Genomic DNA, 21240 nt, shown 5'->3' with positions numbered 1-21240 from the left:
ATAAAGAACAATTATGATCTAAAGGGTATCAAAATTTACAAAAAAAAAAGCTTAATATTTATTTATTTAATTTATTAAACATTTCTTTCAATGTAAGTTGTTTAAGTTGCTTCGTTTTTTTATGTGATAATACATTCTCTTTAATTCTATAAACAGACATAATTTCTTGTTCATTTACAAAGTTCCGCTATTCAAGTCATGTAATTGCTGCATCGAGTATAACCGACTAATTTGTCAATCGAAATGTTTTCGTTTTCAATAACCTCCGTCACTTTCTTCACTATCGGAAGCGAATTATAATGACGAGGAATTTGATTTAAATCATATCAAAGACGGAGTACATTGAGATGAAATACTACATTTAGTAAGGAATTATAAGCCAAATAAAATAAAAACATCTGCCCTGAAGATAAGAATAATTCATTGCGTGCCGCGGCGTTAAAGATAAACAAACGTTAAAGTTTAGGTAAACAAAGGATATGCCTTTATCCATTTTTTGCTACAATTCCACTTTTTGTTTAATGGACTTCGAAACATACTTTCGGTTTGTAGATCCTTTACTTATTAGTAAATATATATCAGAAATTCTATTTGACATAATCGAAAGTTCAAGCTTACTTTTATAAAATTGCTCTAACAGTCTGCAAAAAATAATAAGCCGAATCCAATTCGAAGATTAAGGAACAACGCTATCTGCAACATTAACTTAATTAGATAATTTTAGCTTAGCATATACCATCTGTTATACATTAAACGCACATTCGTAAACGTATTTTGCGCACGCGCACACGCATATTCGCAGCCGTAACGGTCTTACGCGCATGTGTCAACGCAACGCATGCGCAGAAAGTTTGTAGCTTTGAGGTCCGGATTATAGATCATTCCGGATTATGGGTGTCCGAATTAACGTCTTTTGACTGTATTACCAAACTGGGTTGTATACACAGACTTTGAGAGCTTTAACACTTCGTTTGTTATCAATGAAATAGTGTCTCTAGGCAAAACCATGGGTAATGAAAGTGTGGCGTTACTAGAGCACTGGAAAACTGAGATAAATAAAGGAACAGAAAAGAATTACAACTTCAGAAACTGCAACAAAAGGTAGATGTGGTTGAATAAAAGAAATTTAAACTGAATTGAAAGTAAGAAAATTTAACAGCTGTTTTTAATTTCATAAGGTCAGTTTAAAAAAAAATCACTGATTCCACCTATTGTTTTATGTTGTTCACAAATTTGGAATTCCTTTTTGACCTATGAACTTGGGAACAGCAACATATTTTTTGGCCAAATATTTAATTTCTTGATCTTCTTCTTTCCTTTCAAACAATATTTACACTGTAAAAATTTCCTTTGAAGTTGTTGAAAAACTAAGCGACATTTCTCTCCAGAGCTCAATTACTGTTTCCTTTTGATGTTAAATCATTGTTCATGAGTTCAAGAATTCCATTTCACACATACTGAAATTAAGATGGTACTTTTACCTCACTAAAGTTTCTTCGAATCAAACCCATTTCGTTTTCCAAAACAAATATTATCACCAAATTGAAGGATTAGCTATGGGGAATCCCCTCAGTTCAATACTTTACACACACTATTTTGAGGTCAAATTATGTGAAAAACTTTTTTTTTGGGGGGGGAGTTCTGGATTTGATGCTAGGACAAAACTTTATTGCTTTTTAATGGTAATAAAGAAGATCTATGCCAGATTTTATCTTATAAATTTGATAATCCAGCCATTCAGTTCACTTTTAGAATACAATCTGACAATACCCTTCCGTTCTTTGATATTCTTATAATTTGCAATGAATCTGATTTCAGCACTACTATTTGCTGTAAACCATTTTCTGTTCATTTGCTTTCCATGCTAAACCATGTCACTCAACAAAGCAAAAAATGGCTCCTTTTTACTCTTATATATATCGCAATCTCAGAGTTTGCTCAGAATTTTTGCTTTCTAATGAACTCAATCATCTCAAATAAGTTGCCATTAACAGAGAATTTTTTCCCATGGGCATTGACAAAATCTTTAGAAAATTTTCATCTTGCCATCAAAGAAAACATTGCTTTGCTAGAAATAACATTAATAGCCTTGTCATCCCGCTTCATCCTTCTTTCAGTATAAAACTGCCCAGATTCTTCAAAAATTCAAATTTCATGTCATTTTCTTGTGCTATTTATAGCATAGCTTGTCAGTGCAGTCAATATTGGTCAAACTAAGAGCATTATAATTTTACAGCAACATGAATCTTAGAAAAGAAGAAATAAACAAATCTTTGATAACTAATTGCTGGAAATTTAATGACAATTTTGACTTTGGGTCTGCGAAGATTACTCATAAAGCTTTTTAAGTTGGTGAGTTGGAATGTTTTCTGAATTTTTCACATTAACAAAAATTTATTTTGGTTAGTTAATGACATTACCTCTAATCCATCCCTTACCAACACTTTTCATATTATAATATCTTAATTTTTCATGTTTCTTTATTATTTCCTTGGATAAGTGGCCCTACACTCGCTTTGCTCCATTTTTGTTTTTGGTATAAGTACAGTAATGGCTTCTCACTTCTTAACAGAATTCTTTGTTTTTCATGAAGCAAGACCTATATCAAACACAATGAACTCAACAAATATACATACAGCTTTGCAAAAGCAAAAATTTTAATTAAACATTCATACCTGTACATGATTATATTTATATAGCAAACATCCTGACCATAGGCAGGACTAATTAAGATGTTGTCTCCCTTTACAAACCGCACTTCTATAGGAAAATGCACATAGATGTTAGGAGATGAAAGCATCCATTCCCTAAGTGTCCATAACACAACTCCTGTCTTGGATCTAGGGGGAAAAATTTATGAAATTAATATTTCAACAATACTACCAAACAATTTAGTTGTACATAAATATACCATTTTGGGTATCACAGCCTTACCTCTAATGCATTATCATAAACAACAAAATTTAAGAAAAAAACTCTAAAATCTCTAGACTAATGTGATTATAGTCATGGGCACAGCCAGCAGACAACAGGGAGGTGCACTTGGTCCCCTTTACGCAAATGCACTTTTTCCTTCGAAATTAACCAATAGAAGCTATAGAAAAATTCTCGCTTTTTTATTATTTTATTATTATCATTATTAATTTTTCTGTACAGAAACTCCTGGACCCAGAATTTTAATCTTTTCCCAACCTCACTGTTTGTCATAAAAATAAATGACAGTAGGCTATCAATTTGAATTTGAGATAGAATTTGATATTTGAATTTTAGACTTTTGTGTATGCTTGGCTTAAAAGTGTCAATAGCGAGTAATAGTAGTAATTTCATGAGATTATTGCAGATTGTGCTGCATTTTGGTCCCATCAACAGAAAAAAAAAAAAAAAAAAAAAAAAAAAAGCATTATTTTATCTGTATATTAGGGGAGACACTCTAGCATTTTGCTAAGGTATTCAGCTGACCTAGCAGCATTTCTGCTAGAGGAAAGGTGTAAGAAGCCTTTGGATGTATAAGACGGGGTTTTCATAAAAATTATGACAGCTCAATAGGTGACATGCTAAGATCTTAACTGACTGGCCACCCCTGCTGTCAAGAGGCCCTAGATCTGAAAAACAGGGGTTTTTCATAAAATTTAGGATAGCTCAATAGCCAACTTGCTAAAAACTTAGTTGATAAAGCCTCCTTGTTGTTAGCATAAAAGTACCACTAACAGCCAAAAAACTTTTTTGTGAAAAATGAGTGATAACGCCATTTAAAAATCTGAAATAGCTTTCTTGGTTTAATGGGAAGGGAAAGAATTGCAGTCTCCTAATGATATTCTGCTGGAGAAAAATAGCTAAATAAACAAGTGTTGTAGAATATAGTATTTTGAAAAACAACTGTTCATGGAACACAAAGATTTTTGTCAACCAGTCAAAATATCAAAAAGAACGTATGTGTTATACAGGCCCCTGATCTGTCCATCAGTCACCACTTTCCAAATTTGTATCTACCTTCAGTATTTTTTACTTCACTTATTCTTGTCAGCTTTTAGACTGCCAGTATGAGAAAGTAAATACTGATTATTAAAATTCCAAATGATATGATAGATATCAGAAAAGTTTTTAGAGATAAGTGTTTTTTAACCTAATTACGATATTCTTTATTAAATGATCAGCACTTTCAACTTACAGTTTGTTAACTGAACTTGAACGGAAATAATGAATCAGAACAAATGTCAGTTATTACTCATCAACAAGGCCTGATTAAGGCAGTTGGATGCCTAGTACAGCATTCTTTCAGGGGTACCCAATGCTCACTTTCTTTACTTCTGTGTGACAGAAAAGTACAGTTGTGAGAAGTTTGGAGCTTCCTAAAATATGGAGTTTTAGGCTTGACTGTTATAGGCTCAGGCACTATTCAGGCCCAATTATTTAATTTATTACTAAACGAGCCAAATATACATGCATACTTCTTAGGCAAATATACATGCATACTACATGCATGCATTCATAGTGATTTATAGGAAAAAAAAATTGGAGCTTAAGTGACAGAATAGTCAGAAAACTTGATAATTTTGGAACAAATATACATAGAAAAAAATAATGGTATTCAAAGATGGTTACGGAATTTAACCCATCTCATACTTTCTAAAATTAGCAGTAATTAATAAAATTGAAGATAACATGGAATAAGTTTACTTTTTCTGTGTGTATACTACACCTGCTTTATAATTCTTTTAAATGTGCACTATCATAATTATTGTTATCAACAGAGAGACAGATGTTTTAAAGAATATTTCTAAGCACATTATCACCAAAAAATGGTTTAGAATGCATTTTAAAATAAAATGACTGCACAAAATTAACCCTAACTGTTGTTATGTGATTTGATTTTGATAAAAAAATAGCATAAAAGTAGCCCATGACTGTCAAACAACTAATAAAACAGATTGTTAGTTAAATTTTATTAATATATTGTTGCATACCTACAGGTTCGCAACATATTCAATGCAGACAGGTCCAATGATAAGTTGATAAAATTTATTTTATTCAAAAGAAACACTTCAGACTTCTGAAAATAATTTTACAGGTGTTCACAGTATCACAGAGTATAATCAGTAGGTACACTTCAAACTACTAAGAACATTAAGCACAATGCAATGCAAAATGCATCTAAAAGGCAAAGCTGTCAATACTCCAAAGTTGCTCGGAACTAAAAATTTACAATCGAAAGCAGATGCTCCCTATAGTTTTATATAACTTTCACCTGGCCGAGATATTTCTAATACTTTCTGCTTCTCGAAATTACTGGAAAGCATATGAGGGTCAAATTATGGCTACAGCTAATAAAGTCATCAAATACAGTTATTCAATTACAATACTTATTACAGTGATACAGGGACTGGATCAAAATGTTGCCAAATGGTCACCAAGTTTGGAGACTTTTGGCGATATCTCGCCAAATTAGTGAGATAGTCAATGTTAAAGACTTGCCCCTGTATTCTTACTTTTCATTAAGCTTCGTTCCTTTAGATTTTCATGTTATATTATGTAAAAGAAATACAATGGTTTCACATACAATGCACTCAAATCATAGATCTAGGTACAGAATTCGTAACAAAATACAAATTAAATAAACATTTGATTTTAATTTGGGAATTCTACCTTTTTAAATTACTTTCATTTTTATTCTTTATCTAAAACATATTTTATCTAAAATTTAATGCATAAACATTTACTGAAGACATCTTCAGAAAAACGTGGAATTATTTAAACACCTGTTCAGAAAAAGGATGAATTAGTTAAAATTTCTGAGAGCAGTACAACTCCTTCCATTGGCCTTTAGTCAAGAAAAATCATTCTTAAGTAAAGGCCATGTTTTAGGACAGAGTTTCTTAAACTGTGGGTCGAGGGACCTGCAGCAAGGGGTTGCTAAAACTTTTAGCAGTTTTGATATTTCTTTATTTTACAGTTACCAAATATTTTTACACAATGTATCTGAAAATAGATGCATTCTTTTTATAATATAAATGTTTTGATGCATTCTTTTTATAATATAAACATTCACTTTATTTGCTTTGTACGTGACACTACCATTTCTTCTGTTACTTCTGTAAAATTTTCCTATTATTCTATGTCTTAAAATTAGAAACTAATGACCTAAAACTGCAATAGTATATTACAGCACAAGTGAAAAAGTTGATAGTTTCCCTCACGCATGTGTCGGATTTGCGCAATGCTTATGGGGTCCCAAATTTCATGACATCCTGGGATCACGGAAAAAGTTTTTGATAAAAAGATGTTGTGACTGAAAAAAGTTTAAGAAGCCCCGTTTTAGGATACTGAAAATATTTTAAAATGGGGCAAAGCCTTCTAATCCCATATACACTAACATAATTAACAGGCAATTTAAATGCTTGCTAAAAGTTAAATTTTTACGTGATTCAGATATCCCCTACTTAAAATAGTAATAAAAGGATTACATCTTTTAATTCAAAAATCCATCACTATTGTTGTAGCTCTCACTTTTAACTTTTAGGAGAATAAGTCTGGCAACAACTGTATTGGCAACTATGGCTACAGAATTTGTTGCACGGACTAAAAAAAAAAAAAAAAGAGGTTTTTAGGATTGTGTTAAGAAACTGAGTTGTAGTTTGAATGAAATGCAATCCACTGCAGATATTAGGGAGATTTCTCAGTTTGTGGCATTTTAGAAAATGAGGAATCCTATTTTAAGTTTAAATTACTTACATTTTCTCAAGTTTAGAAAAAATATGTTGGGCTTATTCTCGAAGTACAGATAAATGAAATTTTAAGTTAGTGTGGATACATATAATTTGCAAATATAACTGTGAGTAGAATTCTATTAAATGCTTAAAAAAATCTGGGATGGTATTTTAATTTGTAGATGTTGAGTATACATTCTATGTCGAAGCCTGTTGCAGTCAGGTGTGAAAAGTAGGAATTTTTTGCTCATGACACAGAAAGTGGCAAGTCAGACAGGATTGTTATAATCATATGTAGTTGAGAAAGTAATGTGTTGGTTGTATTATATTATTATAGAAGTAAACATTAATTTAAGCCTTCTTTGAAAAAGTTATATAATTAATTATCTGCAATGTTGAATTGTGTTTTTATATTTGAAATAATTTCAATTTATTGTGTATGAATGTTATGACCTATCTTTTATTCATTTTTATTATATTGAGTTATATTTTTGGAATTGCTGAGTAAAGATTTTTTGAGGATTTGTCAGGAATTCTGATAAAATTATAGATTGAGTTTTAAAAGGGTCTGCATTTCAAGGTAAAAATGGATACTAATTCAGAAGTCAAACAACAAAAATCAGCGTTATATTTTCAAAATTTTCGCAGGACTAGTTTCGATGGTTTACCCAACCACCATCCTCAGCTGCAAAACCGCAAAATCATTTTTTTCCGGTTTTGCAGCTGAGGATGGTGGTTGGATAAAACCATTGAAACTAGTCCTGCGAAAATTTTGAAAATATAACGGCTGATTTTTGTTGTTTGACTTCTGAATTAGTATTTATTCGGCGTGTTATTGTGTCTTAATTAAAAATGGATGTTGATATGCTAAAGAAAAGGCATGCAACAGCATGCAGTGCTTTCACTAGAAAGATTAAGGTCCTAAGGAATGAACTTAGTAAAGATGATCAAGCGGATAAAGCTGTATTAAAAGATAAAATTTTGAAGTTACAAATGATGATTGCCGAGTTAAAATCTCATGATTCAGAGATACTAAATTATTGATTAAAAGCAAAACTGCTGAAGATGATCTAGAAACCAAGGTTATAAGCTGCAAGGAATATTCAGATGAATTTATCATGCTTAATCATTGGGTGAAAAAGAGTATAGATAATACAGATGACTGTAATGTCAATACAAGTTCTAGCACGGATAATAGCATAAGCCCATCTAATGAGAAATAGTAGAAGTTGCAACAATTCAAATTAAAAAATTCGATGGGCAATTATTAAGTTACCTTACATTTTGGGGTCCATTTAAGAAGATCCATGAGACAAGGAAACTTGATGACGTTGACAAAATTCCATTATTTAGCTCAATCAATGTTACCTGGAACTTGGGCTAGTTGAGTTGATAGATAGTTAACCTTTAAAGACTGAAAATTACCCAAAAGCCATTTCTGCATTTAAGGAGCGTTTTGGTAAGAGTTTTAACTGAGATATATGTGAGGAAATTCTTAAAATTAATTATCAAAACATATATGTAGGATCAGTTACCATTAGTGTCACTGTTTGACAAAATCGAGTCTAATCTTAGATCTAGTTTTTAGGTTAGCCCTAGATACTAATGCGTCCTGGTTATATCCCATGGTTGAGTCTTGTTTGTCAGCTGAGACACTTCAAGTATGGCAGAGAACTGTTCTGTTCAGTAACAAGGGATCATGTCTCTCAAATCTCCTGAAATTTTTGCGTAAAGAGGTTAAATGAGAGTAGAGAATTAATCTGGCCAGGTTGGGATTTGAAATTTCTTCTACTTTGCACGATGAGCATTCTAAAGATGTAAAATTTAAGACCAAAAGACCAATCACGAGTGCAGCACAGATGCTACTGTGGCCCTTAGCTGGATACAATGAGAGGAAAATTGGGGCGCATTTGTATATAATACAGTAAAGGTCATTTGGAAACTCTCGAAACAGGAATGTTGGAGACATATCCCAGGGAAATTTAATCCTGCAGATGCAGCATCTCGTGGCTGCACTCCTCAACATTTATGACACTGCAATTTGTGGGAAGGCCCCGAATTTCTAAAAAGCTCTCCGGAAGAATGGCCAAACTTTGAATTTACTCCAGATGAAAATTCTGTTACAGCAGAAATCAGATGGGGAGCGATTCTCTATTTGAGTATACAATTAGAAGATTCGGAGTGGTACAAACGTTTTTCAAGAATAATTCGAGTATTCTGCTGGGTTCTATGCTTTGCTAACAAACTTCTAAAGAAACCCTCCTACGCTTTTGATACCCTAACAGTAGAAGAAAAACTAGAGCCGAAACATTTCTGTGGAGATTAGAGCAAAGAAAGCATTTTCAAGAGAATCTTCCATTCACAGACTCTTGGTAGTGAGGGACAACAATGAAATCCTCAGAGTTTAAATTAAAATCCTTGAACGTGATTATGAATTCTGCTTCCTTTATCCCCTCTTACTTCTGTCCCAGCATTATTTGACTGAATGCTTCATAAGAGAGTACCATGAAAAGAAATGTCCTGCTGGAGTGCAGATATAAGCAGCTAAATTAAGAGAGCAATACTCGATCATTTCATCCAAACATAATATACGAACTTGCATAAGCTGATGTGTAGTATGTAGGAGATTTACCGCTAAGGCTTTATCCACTTCTCCGATCCAGTTACATCTTGATAGAGTAAGAGATTCGGAAGTCTTTGAAACAATTGGAGTCAATCTCTGTGGCCCTCTATTTCCGAGACCAAAGGGTACAGCTTGGATCATCTTGTTCACCTGCACCGTGTACCTTGCAGTTCATCTGGAGCCTATAGCCTCTCTGAGTAGCGAAACGTTTCTACAGACTCTGAGATGGTTCATTGCCAGACAAGGCCATCTTGTAACAATGTATTCCGCTAATGGAAACAATTTTACCAGAACAGACAATACTCTGAGATGCCTGGATTGCAGGAAAATCACAAAAATCGACTGTTTTCCAATAAAGTGGAAATTCATCCCCCATATGGCTGCGTGGTGGGAGCGCTTAGTTCGTTCCACCAAGACCATTCTCGTGCGAATATTAGGGAGATCATCAGTGAATTTTGAGAGTTACTGATAGACCTGTGTGTCGCTGAATCCATATTAAACAGCTATCCCTTGGCATACATCAGTGATGATTCAGAAAAGCTCGCACCTCCGACAGCTTGCCCGTTTTTGCAAGACATAAAACAAGTGTGTGTGTGTGGGAGGGGGGTACCAGATCTGGATTACATCGATTCCTAGAAATTGAATATGTGGGCAAATTATTACAATACATTGATGCAAGAACTGAGAAGTCACTTCTGCAAGGAATATCTGACCAAGCTGGTGCAGAAGGCCAGCATTTCATGTCAAAAACTAAAGGTGAGGGACATAGTCCTTATAGAACTAGACAATAAAATATGTGTAATCTGGACAGTGACAAACATTGTGAAGGATATAAACATTTATTCACTTTTTCTTAAATTTCACAGTACTAGTGCAATCCCTGTCAATTATTTCAACTTTATTAGCAACTGAAATAGTTTTATCACTAGCTTTTTAACTTTGAATTCTTCACCTGTGGATCTGATATAAATTTAATGCGTATTATGTTTCCATTATCTGCGTCTAATTTTGGCAATCAAGAAATTTGAATATGCTACAGTATGTGAATTACAAACAGATTTTAAAAACACTGCTGAAAGAATATTTGAAAGCAATGAGCCCAGATTTAGTTTTTGAATGTGTTATTGCAGCAGCAGATTTAAAAAAGTGAAACTTGTGTATTGTAATATATTATTTAATTATATATCACTAATTTAACTTCATTTACTAATTTGTATTTATCTCTTTGTAGTTTACTGAAAATTATTATTAATTAATTATTTATTTTTGCTCATTTTTCTAGACAGCATTCTGTCACACAGTTACAGAAATTAAACTCTGCCATGATATTCTGTCATTTACCAGTACTGTAACTCAAAAAATGGGCAAAAAACATAAAATACTGGGACAAAAACAACATTCAAATCCTTCAACACCTACAACTGATGAACATTAGAAAAACTCCAATAATTTCTTATCTGGATTTCTTTAACATCATCTGTGAGGGAAAGATTGGAAAGGAGCAATTTATGGAGATTTCTTTCACTCTCTGGTTACACTTAGAAATATCAGCTGAAGAGTTTAACAAAAAAAGGGGGGGTGTGGTTTCATGATTTATACGATTTGGAAAATTCTGGTAGTGAGATAAAGCATTCGTACAATTTTAGAGAGAGAAGAAAGCAAAGATTAATAATATGAAAGAGCTCAAGCAGACTTTGTTCCAGATGCAAGAATTCTTTCTTCCCACAAACTAAACATGCTGTTCTTATTTCTTTGCAGATTAGAAAAGTGACCGTGTAAAGTTTGAATTCCTTTTGATAATGTTTCAAAAAATTCCAGAAGGGTTTTTATATAGATATGTGACATGGAAGAAACATGGATACACCACTTTTATCTTGAGAGTAAAAAGAGCAAGATCAGGAAACATCTCTTTCTTCTCTTGTAAACAAGAAGTTTCCTGCATCAGCATCATAAGCCAAATTTACTGCCAGTGCCTGTGAGATATCTTTTGATAGCAGACACCTTCCTCTTGAAAAACAATTATGCAAAATCCATATAAAGTATTATGCGAAATCCATATAAAGTATTATGCAAAATCCATATAAATACTATGCAAAGAAATTAAGCGTAAAGAAAGGGGCAGCTGTTGAAAGAAGTACTTTACTGTCAGGACAACATGCCATCACATACTACTTAGCAATTGCTGTCTGCGATCCACATGGTTTCAAGTGGTGCATCATCCTTCAAAACTGCCAGATCTTATTCCAACTGATTCTTCAATGTTTAAAATTATGAAGCAATTCCTTCATGGGATACATTTCATATGCGATCACGATCATTCTGCGGATGTTGACAATGACTTGTTTTTAGATCGTAATGAAATATTTTTCTCCAATGTCTGAGGACTAAAAGAAAGGGTTAGGAAAATGGATTGTATTGCAAGTTTGCTTTAAGATTTGAAGTACAGTCAAATATCGAAAATCCGCCGACCTGAAATCCACCAACTCCTGAAATCCGCGTTGTCTCTCAGAATGTAGACATTCCGTTTATAGGTTCCTGCAACCGCAACATTGAGTACGAAATATCGAAGAAAAAATACTTATCGAATAATGACGTCATAATTACCGAATAATAATGAGTCAAAACGGAAATACCAAATTATTTATATAAAAAAGTTTAAAAAATAAGGTAAAATAAATACGATAAGTTTTTTTTCCCTCTAATCTGCATCGAGGTAAAAAGCAGACGATTCACACAACTCTTTGTTCAAGTTCACGATTCACGTTGTTGTATTTTCTGAGCTTTGTTATTTCATTTCACAAGATTGTTTAGTGCTGCTTTTTTTTTTTTATCCGGATATTTTGTGGATAAATTAAGAATATTTTTAATTTCAGCCCTTTTTAATACAATCACAGATAAGAAACGCACTAGTGATTTTACTGTTTGCAACGTTGAAAAACGTAAACACGTTGCATCAACGGAAACGCAAAAAGTGCATATTCTGCAAAAGATGGAAGCAGGCGTTACTCCTCGATTTATAGCAGAATGGTATGGAATTGTGACACGATTGTGTATGAAATACAAAAAAATAAAGAAAAGCTGTTGAAATTTTACAGCAACAGTGATTCTAAAACCAGAATACGAAACCGGAAATCTTTGCATAGGCGAAATCGGCAAACCTTGATGCTGTGTACATATAATACAATGAATAATATAATCAATTTATATATGTAATAATAATTTATTAATTTTATATATGTAATTATAATGTATATAATAATTTAATTAAATGTATCTAATATGCCTTATTCATTTTGCACTTTTAGTCCAAATATTATACTTTATCATTTCTTTCCTGAAATCCGCAAATCCTAAAATCCACACAACCTCTGGTCCCAAGCTTTGCGGATTTCTGGAATTCTACTGTACTAGCTTAATATTTTTTCATTAGTTAAATGCTATTTACATTAGTTTGCATTTTTTGCCTTGGTTGGATCTGAAAAGAGCAATACTTGTGCCCTTTTTTCTACTTTCATATCACATGTGTTTTATATATCCATGCAAACTATTTTCGACTTTTACTATTGCTGTGTGCTTATATTAGCATTTTGGTATTGTAATCAATTCCAGATTCTCCTGAGATGGCTTAACTAAGCTGAGTTGTTTTGTTTGTTGCAGAACAATATAAAAATTTGTACACAAACCAATCAGCGTAAAACAAAAAGGTCAATGAAAAATAAAAAACAGAAAAGAATAGTGTGTTGACAAACAACAGTGTAGTTGAGGTGTCATAGTATTTTTGTGTTGATTTTATTTGATTTATTTGTGTTGATTTTATTCCAGTATGTAATTTAATTGTACATAATATAAAATATATAAATACTCAAATCAAGATACAACAGCAATGTAAACATATACATCACAAGGTAAAGAAAAATGCACACATTTAAAAGATAGAGTTTTAATAGTGATTTAATTTCTGTATCTAAATGGACTTATTCTCCGACATTAAACAGCTTGAAAATACAGGAACGCTAAACAACAAGGATGATTATATACTTCCACTGTTTTATCAAATAAAAATTTTTTAAAAAAAAAAGGATTTCTTATAAATTTTATAATATTTTGTTGGATAATTATCAACTATCTTTATGATACAGATTCAAATCAATTTTTTAAATTATTTCTTACCCAATTCTGCTCCACTCATTTTGTAATTCAAGCAATTTTTGCTTCCAAATTTTATATTTCATTTCTTGCCAAATATATCCGATAGGATTTAAATCCAGACACTGATGACACTTTGGCTAATTAATCAACAACAAAAATCTTACTTTCATAACAGTATGCTTGCAGTTAATTTGACACAATTTTGATTATCTTGCAGGTCCTTTTTTCCCCCCCTCATAATTTCCGTAATCTTTTAAAATACCAACAGATTGTAACAATTTATATTTCAAATTATCTTCTACACCATCAATAAATTTAAATTTATAATTCTGAAGGATGATGCACACCTATATACAATAATTCCTTTTTTATGAAGTGCTACTCACGAAGCAACGTGCAATTTCTGAAATTTCTTTTTGTGCCTTTGTCATAACAAAAACTGATCATCCTAACCAAACATGTTAAATAAATTTCTGTCATAATATTATCTCATTATATTATTTGTATTATTATGGATAAAAAAAATTCAAGCAAAATTCTCAACATAGTTAATTAAGCTCTGTTGCGAGCTTGTGATCTTCTGGTGTTTGATTATTTTAACATATTTAACAATGCTGCATAATAATATACAGGATAGCTCCGCTGGTCTTCCAACTTATGCTCTGAATAAAATTTTTATTTCATTAAAAACTAATCAATCCTTTAAATTAACTTTTTGAGAAACCTTTAAAAATATCTGATGTGCACACAACTTTCTTGTATGGCCTATTAAATTACACACATTTTTTGCTGTATTTCATTTAAACTTATTTCCTTAAATTTCATTAAATCACAATTCAGTTTCACAGTTAAGTAAAAGCACATAATGTTTTGTGCAAATTTTGGAAAGGAGTTTTAAAGTCCTCTTTTGGAATGCTCTCTAATAGTGACGTTAAGGTTTACTTGATGGCTTCAACATCCTGAAATCTTGTTCCCTTCAGCGAATTTTTCAGCTTAGGAAACCGGAAAAAGTCTGCAGGTGCTAGGTCTGGAGAGTATGGTAGATGCTACATTTCAACGACACCATGCTGGGCTAAGAATCGCCTCACAGGCAACGCAATGTGTGGGCGGGCATCATGTAGCAGCAGCCAACTCCCATTTTGTTTAAAATGCCTCACTCTACGAATTCATTTTCAAAGTTGGTCAAGAACTGCTGTGTTGAACTGTCAATTGATAGTCATGTTAGAAGGAAGAAATTCATGATGAATGAGTCCATCGCAATCGAAGAAAGCGATTAACATGACCTTGACTTTGGACTTTTCAAATCGAAATTTTTTCTGCCTTGGTGAACTTGGAGACCGCCATTCGGAAAGGTTTGACACTTGGTTTCAGGGTTACATCAATAACACCAAGACTTGTCTCCCATGAATATCCTATCCAGGAATGAAGGGTCAGCATCAGCGTTGTCGATAAGTTCGCCACATGCATCCAGTCTCAATTGCTTTTGTTCGTCCCTTAAATGGTGAGGAATGAATCTGGAATAAATCTTGCGTTTGCCTAGGTCTTGCGTCAAAATTCACCGAACCGTCTCTTTGTCCATGTTGAAATCATTAGCGAGTACTCGAATAGTAAATCGACAATCACATTTCACCATATTGGTAACTTTTTCAATTGCTACTGGCATGCGTACGGACTGTAGCCGACCTGTGTGTGGATCATCTTCGACGCTTTCGCGCCCGTCCCGAAAGCGTTTAAACCATTCAAAAGTTCTTGAGCGTGATAATGATTCCTCGCCGTAAACTTGTTTTAATATTTCGTAGGTTTCCGCAGCTGTCTTGCCAAATTTGAAGCAAAATTTAATGTTAATTCTTTGCTTCATTTTTACTTCGTCAATAGGAATTTAAGAGCTACATTTTAATGCGCCTTCCCACGAGAACAACTTACTTCAGAATGGCGCTGATTGCACTGCACATGCGCAAGAAAACGCTCTTCAATATCCAATCATTAGTGCCATCTTCCGACTTTTCATTCTCCTACAGTTACGTCAGTCCTGGAAATTAATAGCTGGACCTTGTATATATAGAGAGATAACTGGGTAACATACATTCACAAAATTTTATCATTCTATGGCTGCTTGTTTTTGAGTTATGTGAGATACATACATACATACAGATGTCATGAAAAATCTCTTCTGAATCCATTTTAGAATCCATTTTCGAAAAGAGTCTTTGTTTACTTTATATTTGTTATAGTGTTGTTTCACTTCATTTCATTTTGATAAAAATTGCACAATAAAAAATTAATAAATTTTTATTTCCGTGAAACAGAACACAAAACTCGCAGGAAACAATCACCACAATCTAAACCAAATGGCCAAGCCTAGGCAGTAACTGACTACCTGCATGGAGACAGAATTGACATACATGACCATATTTACTTAATTTCAGAAAAAACAGTTAAGTATGCACACATACAGCAATGGTAAATTTACATATAATTTGTAATTATTTTTCCAGTAATATGTTATAGTCTATAAATCACAAGTTTTGATGCTTATTAATCGTGCCAGGACTGAAAACACTAATAAATTAGTCTCTTCCTTTTGAAAATAATTACAGGAAGTGCAGTACTCCTTCTTTTCCATTTCACAATAATGAAAATGCATTGTATGCATGGAAGAGGGGATTAGGGTGCATAATATAATGCACTAAAAATGCCTTTTACTATTTACGGTAATTCTGCAAATGGTCATAATTCTTAGAAAGATAGATTATAACTTTATATTATTAAAATAAAATCCAGACAATTCTATGATGAAGTACATAAAACACAGCATTTGAACATTAATAAAAATATAACTGCAAATACAGTAAAATTTTTTTTTTTTTTTTAAACTATACTAGAAGTGACTAAAAAGTAAAAGATTTAAGTAATTTAGAACTGAATTTCTTTTAAATAACACAGATATAATTTGAACAAGAAATTACAGATCCCACATCATACTGAATCCCAGTCAATAAATTATCTACCAGATGACATAAAAAATAAGTCTTCCGTCTCATGAAAAGTCAACACTGCCAGATAGCATGGCATGTTAGACTATCATAATGATCCCCTTCCATCCAAAAAAAGAAAAATAATAATAATTAGACTCTGTTAAAGATGTTTTCCCTACCAAAATATATCAAAACTATGAATTTTATTAAATTGATAGCCCATAGTCATAATAAAACAGAATTGTCATGTTCATATAAGCCATATGGTAAATCTACTATTTGATCAAATTGAGTTTAAATTTAAAAGGAAATAGCATTACAGACTGCAAGGAAATGCAAAAACGAAAATGGAGAAATGTATTAACAACACTTACTTTGGAATAGCCCATTCATTGACGTATTGCTTAAAAAGGCACTCAAAGTTAAAGATTTTATAGCTTCTATCTACTTTTGAAACAGGCATGGAATACATAAGACTGTAGAATATTCTGTTAATGTATGGTACAAGAAATGGGTGGTAAGTGCTGCAAAGGAAAAAAATTTATTTTAGAATTACAGAAGCTCAAACTTCTACGGAAATTATTGGTTTCAAAAACCTTTATGAATTAATTGGATATTTATGGCATATTAACTCAGAGGCTAAATTAAAAAGGGAAATATTAAGTATGGGTGATTTTTAAACTGAAATTTTTATTACCGAATGGTGAAGAATCTGTATCTATATAAGTTTCTCGCATTGTGAGAAAAAGATCTACAGCCACCAAATTTTTAAAACACGAAGTCCTCCGAGAATGGCAACACTAGTCAGCTCTGTGGAACTTAAAATTCTGCCGCGAATGGGCCTCCCTAAATTCTGGAAATTTTCCCACCTATTCATTATGCTTGCCGGTTCTTTCCCCAAATTCTAAAAATTTTGTTATCCCTAAATTTTATTGCTCAGCTCTTCTCTAAATTCTAAAAAAACTGCCACCTAGTACAGCTACATCTGCTGTGGCTCCAGACCTGTCTCCACCCAAACACATGCATATGAAAGCCCTAAATATATAAATTATAGAATGCTAATTTATAAAAATGGTTCCTATTTGAAAATGTTTGAGAAAAGTTGTGACACAGCTTTTTTTTTTTTTTTTTTTAATTATTGGTTTTGTACATTTTTCTTAAATCACTGCTATCCAGTTACAAAGCAAATTATTATTATTATTATTATTATTATTTTATTTATAAAACTTGCATTATAAATAACTATGCAAATACTGAAGTGCATTTATAAGTTACTTCAATTTTCCTTTTTTTAAGCCCTTAACTTTTCAATTCTCAAACTCTCGAATGGAGATCATAGAATCAGTCATTCTCAAACTACTTACTAATTTGTCATGCCCAACTTTTCATAAGCATGGTACTTTTCAGTAATTGCATTTAAAGCATTTTTTTTATAAGCCAACTGATGTATTGGGGTACATGCAAAAGTTATACCTGTCTGCAAAAGGTCACTGAAGAAAGGTGCTTTGACTGAAGAGATGGCACTCCAGAAGCTGGAAAAAGAGTTTTTAATAGATAAAGTTTTAATAAATAAAAGAGTTTTATGATTTCTTTTAGGCTAAGAATGCTTCTTTTCATAATTTTAACACTATTTAAACTTTAAAGGGAACTATGGCTATCTGTAAAAATACAAATAGGAATGTTGTCAGTTATTGTGGAACCTATCCAAATGAGTGCTTTTTTTAAAGCAAGAATCTCTGCTTTTGAACACAGAAGCCATATCATTTAATCTATAAATTTCTGAATGAACTTCGTGCCCGTTGTTGTACATAATGAAAGCCGCACCTACATTTTTTACCAATCTTAGCTCCATCTGTAAAGATTGCGATATTTTCCTGTGTTTGGAGTATTTTTATGACAGGGAATTACGTCTTCAACAGCAGGATGTATGTAAAAGTACGGCACTTTTTCTTCTAAGATATTGTACCATATAACAAGATTGCCTATTTCCAAGTTTTCCTTATAATGAATTAAAGAATTTTCTCCCCATCTCAGCATTTATGTCTAAAGGCATAAGGCCCGAGAGAACTTGCAAAGGTGATGTGGGAGATATTGAATAACACTTGGTAACACATAAAAGAACTGACCTTTGTATTTGTGAAAGTTTTTGCTTTTGACGTGCGGTTCTCGTGAACCACATGGGACACCCATAAAGTATTAATTGCTCGATAGCTCTTAGATAAAGTATTTTACGTAATTTTTCTTTTCTGCTCCAGTTTCGAGAAATGATCCGATTTAGTTTATTAATTAAATTTTATGTTTTCCCCTTTAAATGTACTAAGTGTGGAATCCATGCAAGTTTCTGATCAAGAATAAAACCCAAGTATTTTAATGTAAAACTTCTTGAGACGGTAATGTTGTCCCACTTAATATGTGGAGGCGATCTATGTAATTTAGTGCCTTTAGAAAACAAAATTAATTTGGTTTTTATCAATACTAAAATTAAGTTGGTATTTGTTGTTCCAGTGCTTAAGTTTTTCTAAATCTCTATGAGCCTTTTCTTCAATTTGCAGTCTGTTGCTACCAGAAATGGTGACTAAGAAATTATCGGCATAGGCTTGAATTTTTACGCCTGTGTCAAATTCTAAATTTAAAGCTCTATCGGCCAAGATATTCCATAAAGTGGGCCCTAGGTTGGAACCTTGAGATGCTCCTTTCTGATAAGAATGTGAGATATTGACTTCATCTCTTCTATTTTGTATTTTCCGGTTGCTTAAATAACTTCGAATTATGCAAAAAAGATTTCTTGGACATTTGACTTCACTTAACCTTGATATCAATCCAAGCCACCTAAGGTTATTGAACGCAGATGCAATGTCTAAAGAAATAACACAAGTATGAAGATTGTTCATTCTATTGTTATGAATTTCATTAACTAGGTTATTTACTTCATCAATTGTGCTATGACCTGCTGCGAAACCATGTTGTTGGCTATTGAGTATTTTCTTTGCAATCAAAAAATGAGTTAGTTGTCGTGTAGTAATCTTATCTAATATCTTACCTCAAGCCGATAAAAGGCAAATGGGTCTGCAGTAATCGGGATTTGTAACATCTTTCCCTTCTTTCTGAAAAAGGACTAAATTACCAATCTTCCATTCTTCTGAAAAGTAACCAATTTCTAAACATCTGTTCATAATTCGAGTCATTAGATTTGGATTAGCAATACAGACAATATCTATGGAAAGTTCGTCATCCCCCGGGCACTTTTCTTCTTTTTGTAGATTTGATGATATTGTTTATTTCTTGGGTAGTTATTGGGAGATCAACATCTGTGATCATCATAGAACGATTTCTTATCTCTCTGTGTTCTTCCTTGTCATCCTCAATGTTGTCCTGAGGGAAGTGAACACTAATGATATAGTGTGGAGTATCTTCAACTGTGTTTGTCCAATTGCCATCTGTCCTTTTAATTTTACACAGTTCAAGTGCTTTATATCCCTTGCCTTTAACTATATCATAGTAAGTAATAAAGGGAGATTTCAGTTTTAAACTCTCGCAAGTCTGTAATTTGGCATTATATATATTTCTTTTATAAGCCGCCACTGCTTTATTGTAGACTTGGCATTTATCTTCCCTCTCTTGATTCCTTGCATTTTGATAGTTTTTGCGCAATTTCTTTAGCTGTCTTTTTTCCTGTGTGAGAGCATGTCTCCACCAAGTTTTTGTAGTTTTGTGTGTTTTATTAGATGGTAAATGCCTTAAATGTCTATAATTTTTCTGAAATTTCTTTAATTGTACAATTAATTTCTGTATCAGAATTCAAATTAAATTCTGAACAAGAAAGATCTGTTATCTCCTGCCTTAATGTAAGTCATTAAGAGTTTTCAATTCTCATTTTGAGTCTTTGAGAAGTAGGCCCCATATCCATATGAATTTCAAAATGAACTGCTTTAAGGCCCGTTTCCACTGCTGCGTATGCGTTTCTCCTTTCAGCGAGCGAATTCACTTTGATTGACGTGTGCAATCCGGTTGATGTGCAGTGACGGATGACGTATGGATGGAGTTCAACTTCTATCCGTATGTCTGCAGATGGGTTGGGGTCATGTAGTAAAAAAGGAGCAATCAGGTGTAGTAACCAAAAATTAATGGCCGCAGAAGTAGCAATGAACGCTCGCTTAGGGAAAGAATGTTTTGCTAAAAATACTTATTTCTGAATTAACATTATAGCGAGAAATCAGCTTAATTTAGTTAAAAAAAGATAAGAAAAATAAGATAACTGCAACTACAGTACTTGTTCGCAGATAAAATCAGGCGTTCAAGAAATTCTGTTCCAGAAAATCAGTGGCAAAAATTATAATTCCAAGTCCATGAAATAGCAAAATTTGTCCTGACAATTATTTCCTAGTTCTGCATACTCATTTACCTTTAATGAAAATAAATGTCTGACTATATCAAACTGCTATAGCAAATCAGATATAATTAAAAGTCGCCGCAGATAACTATTGGAAGATCGCCTGCATAATTTATTATTCCCTCTAATGTAATTAATACCGGATCAATTTCTGTGCTTGATGAACAGTAGACTGAGATTAATATAAAAGAGGGTGATCCTTCTACTTTGATTACTGTTATTTTCTTCATTGTGAGAATCTGAAGGATTGAAAAAGAGCCTTCTTTTACAATTATTGCAGCTTGTATTTAGTGAGAATAGATCCTATATCATTGTGAAAAGCCACTTACCACATTTCTAATGAGGTAAGGTTCTTGCATGAAAGCTCTTTTTAAATTTGGAATATTTTCAATGTCAACT

General features: G+C 32.7%; 1 protein-coding gene across 3 annotated transcripts in view; it reads right to left on the bottom strand.

The window, feature by feature from the left end:
* LOC118196990 (L-gulonolactone oxidase-like) overlaps positions 1 to 21240 on the bottom strand; it is an 80244-nt gene that overhangs the window by 10715 nt on the left and 48289 nt on the right. For 2 of the 3 annotated variants that reach the window (XM_085815728.1, XM_085815730.1), the window contains 2 exons: positions 16826 to 16975; positions 2676 to 2840 (listed from right to left, as the gene is read on the bottom strand). In XM_085815728.1, coding sequence (XP_085671854.1) covers positions 2676 to 2840; positions 16826 to 16975 — 315 coding nt within the window. The remainder of the gene's footprint in view (positions 1 to 2675; positions 2841 to 16825; positions 16976 to 21240) is intronic. The other variant, XM_085815729.1, reaches the window with a different exon arrangement.

The sequence above is a fragment of the Stegodyphus dumicola genome, chromosome 4 (assembly GCF_044657685.1).
Source record: "Stegodyphus dumicola isolate Sdum_Otavi_A_Nest chromosome 4, ASM4465768v1".
NCBI classification, from domain to species: Eukaryota; Metazoa; Arthropoda; class Arachnida; order Araneae; family Eresidae; genus Stegodyphus; species Stegodyphus dumicola.
The sequence above is the reverse complement of the archived record's forward strand: the minus strand, read 5'-3'. Positions and strand labels throughout refer to the sequence as shown.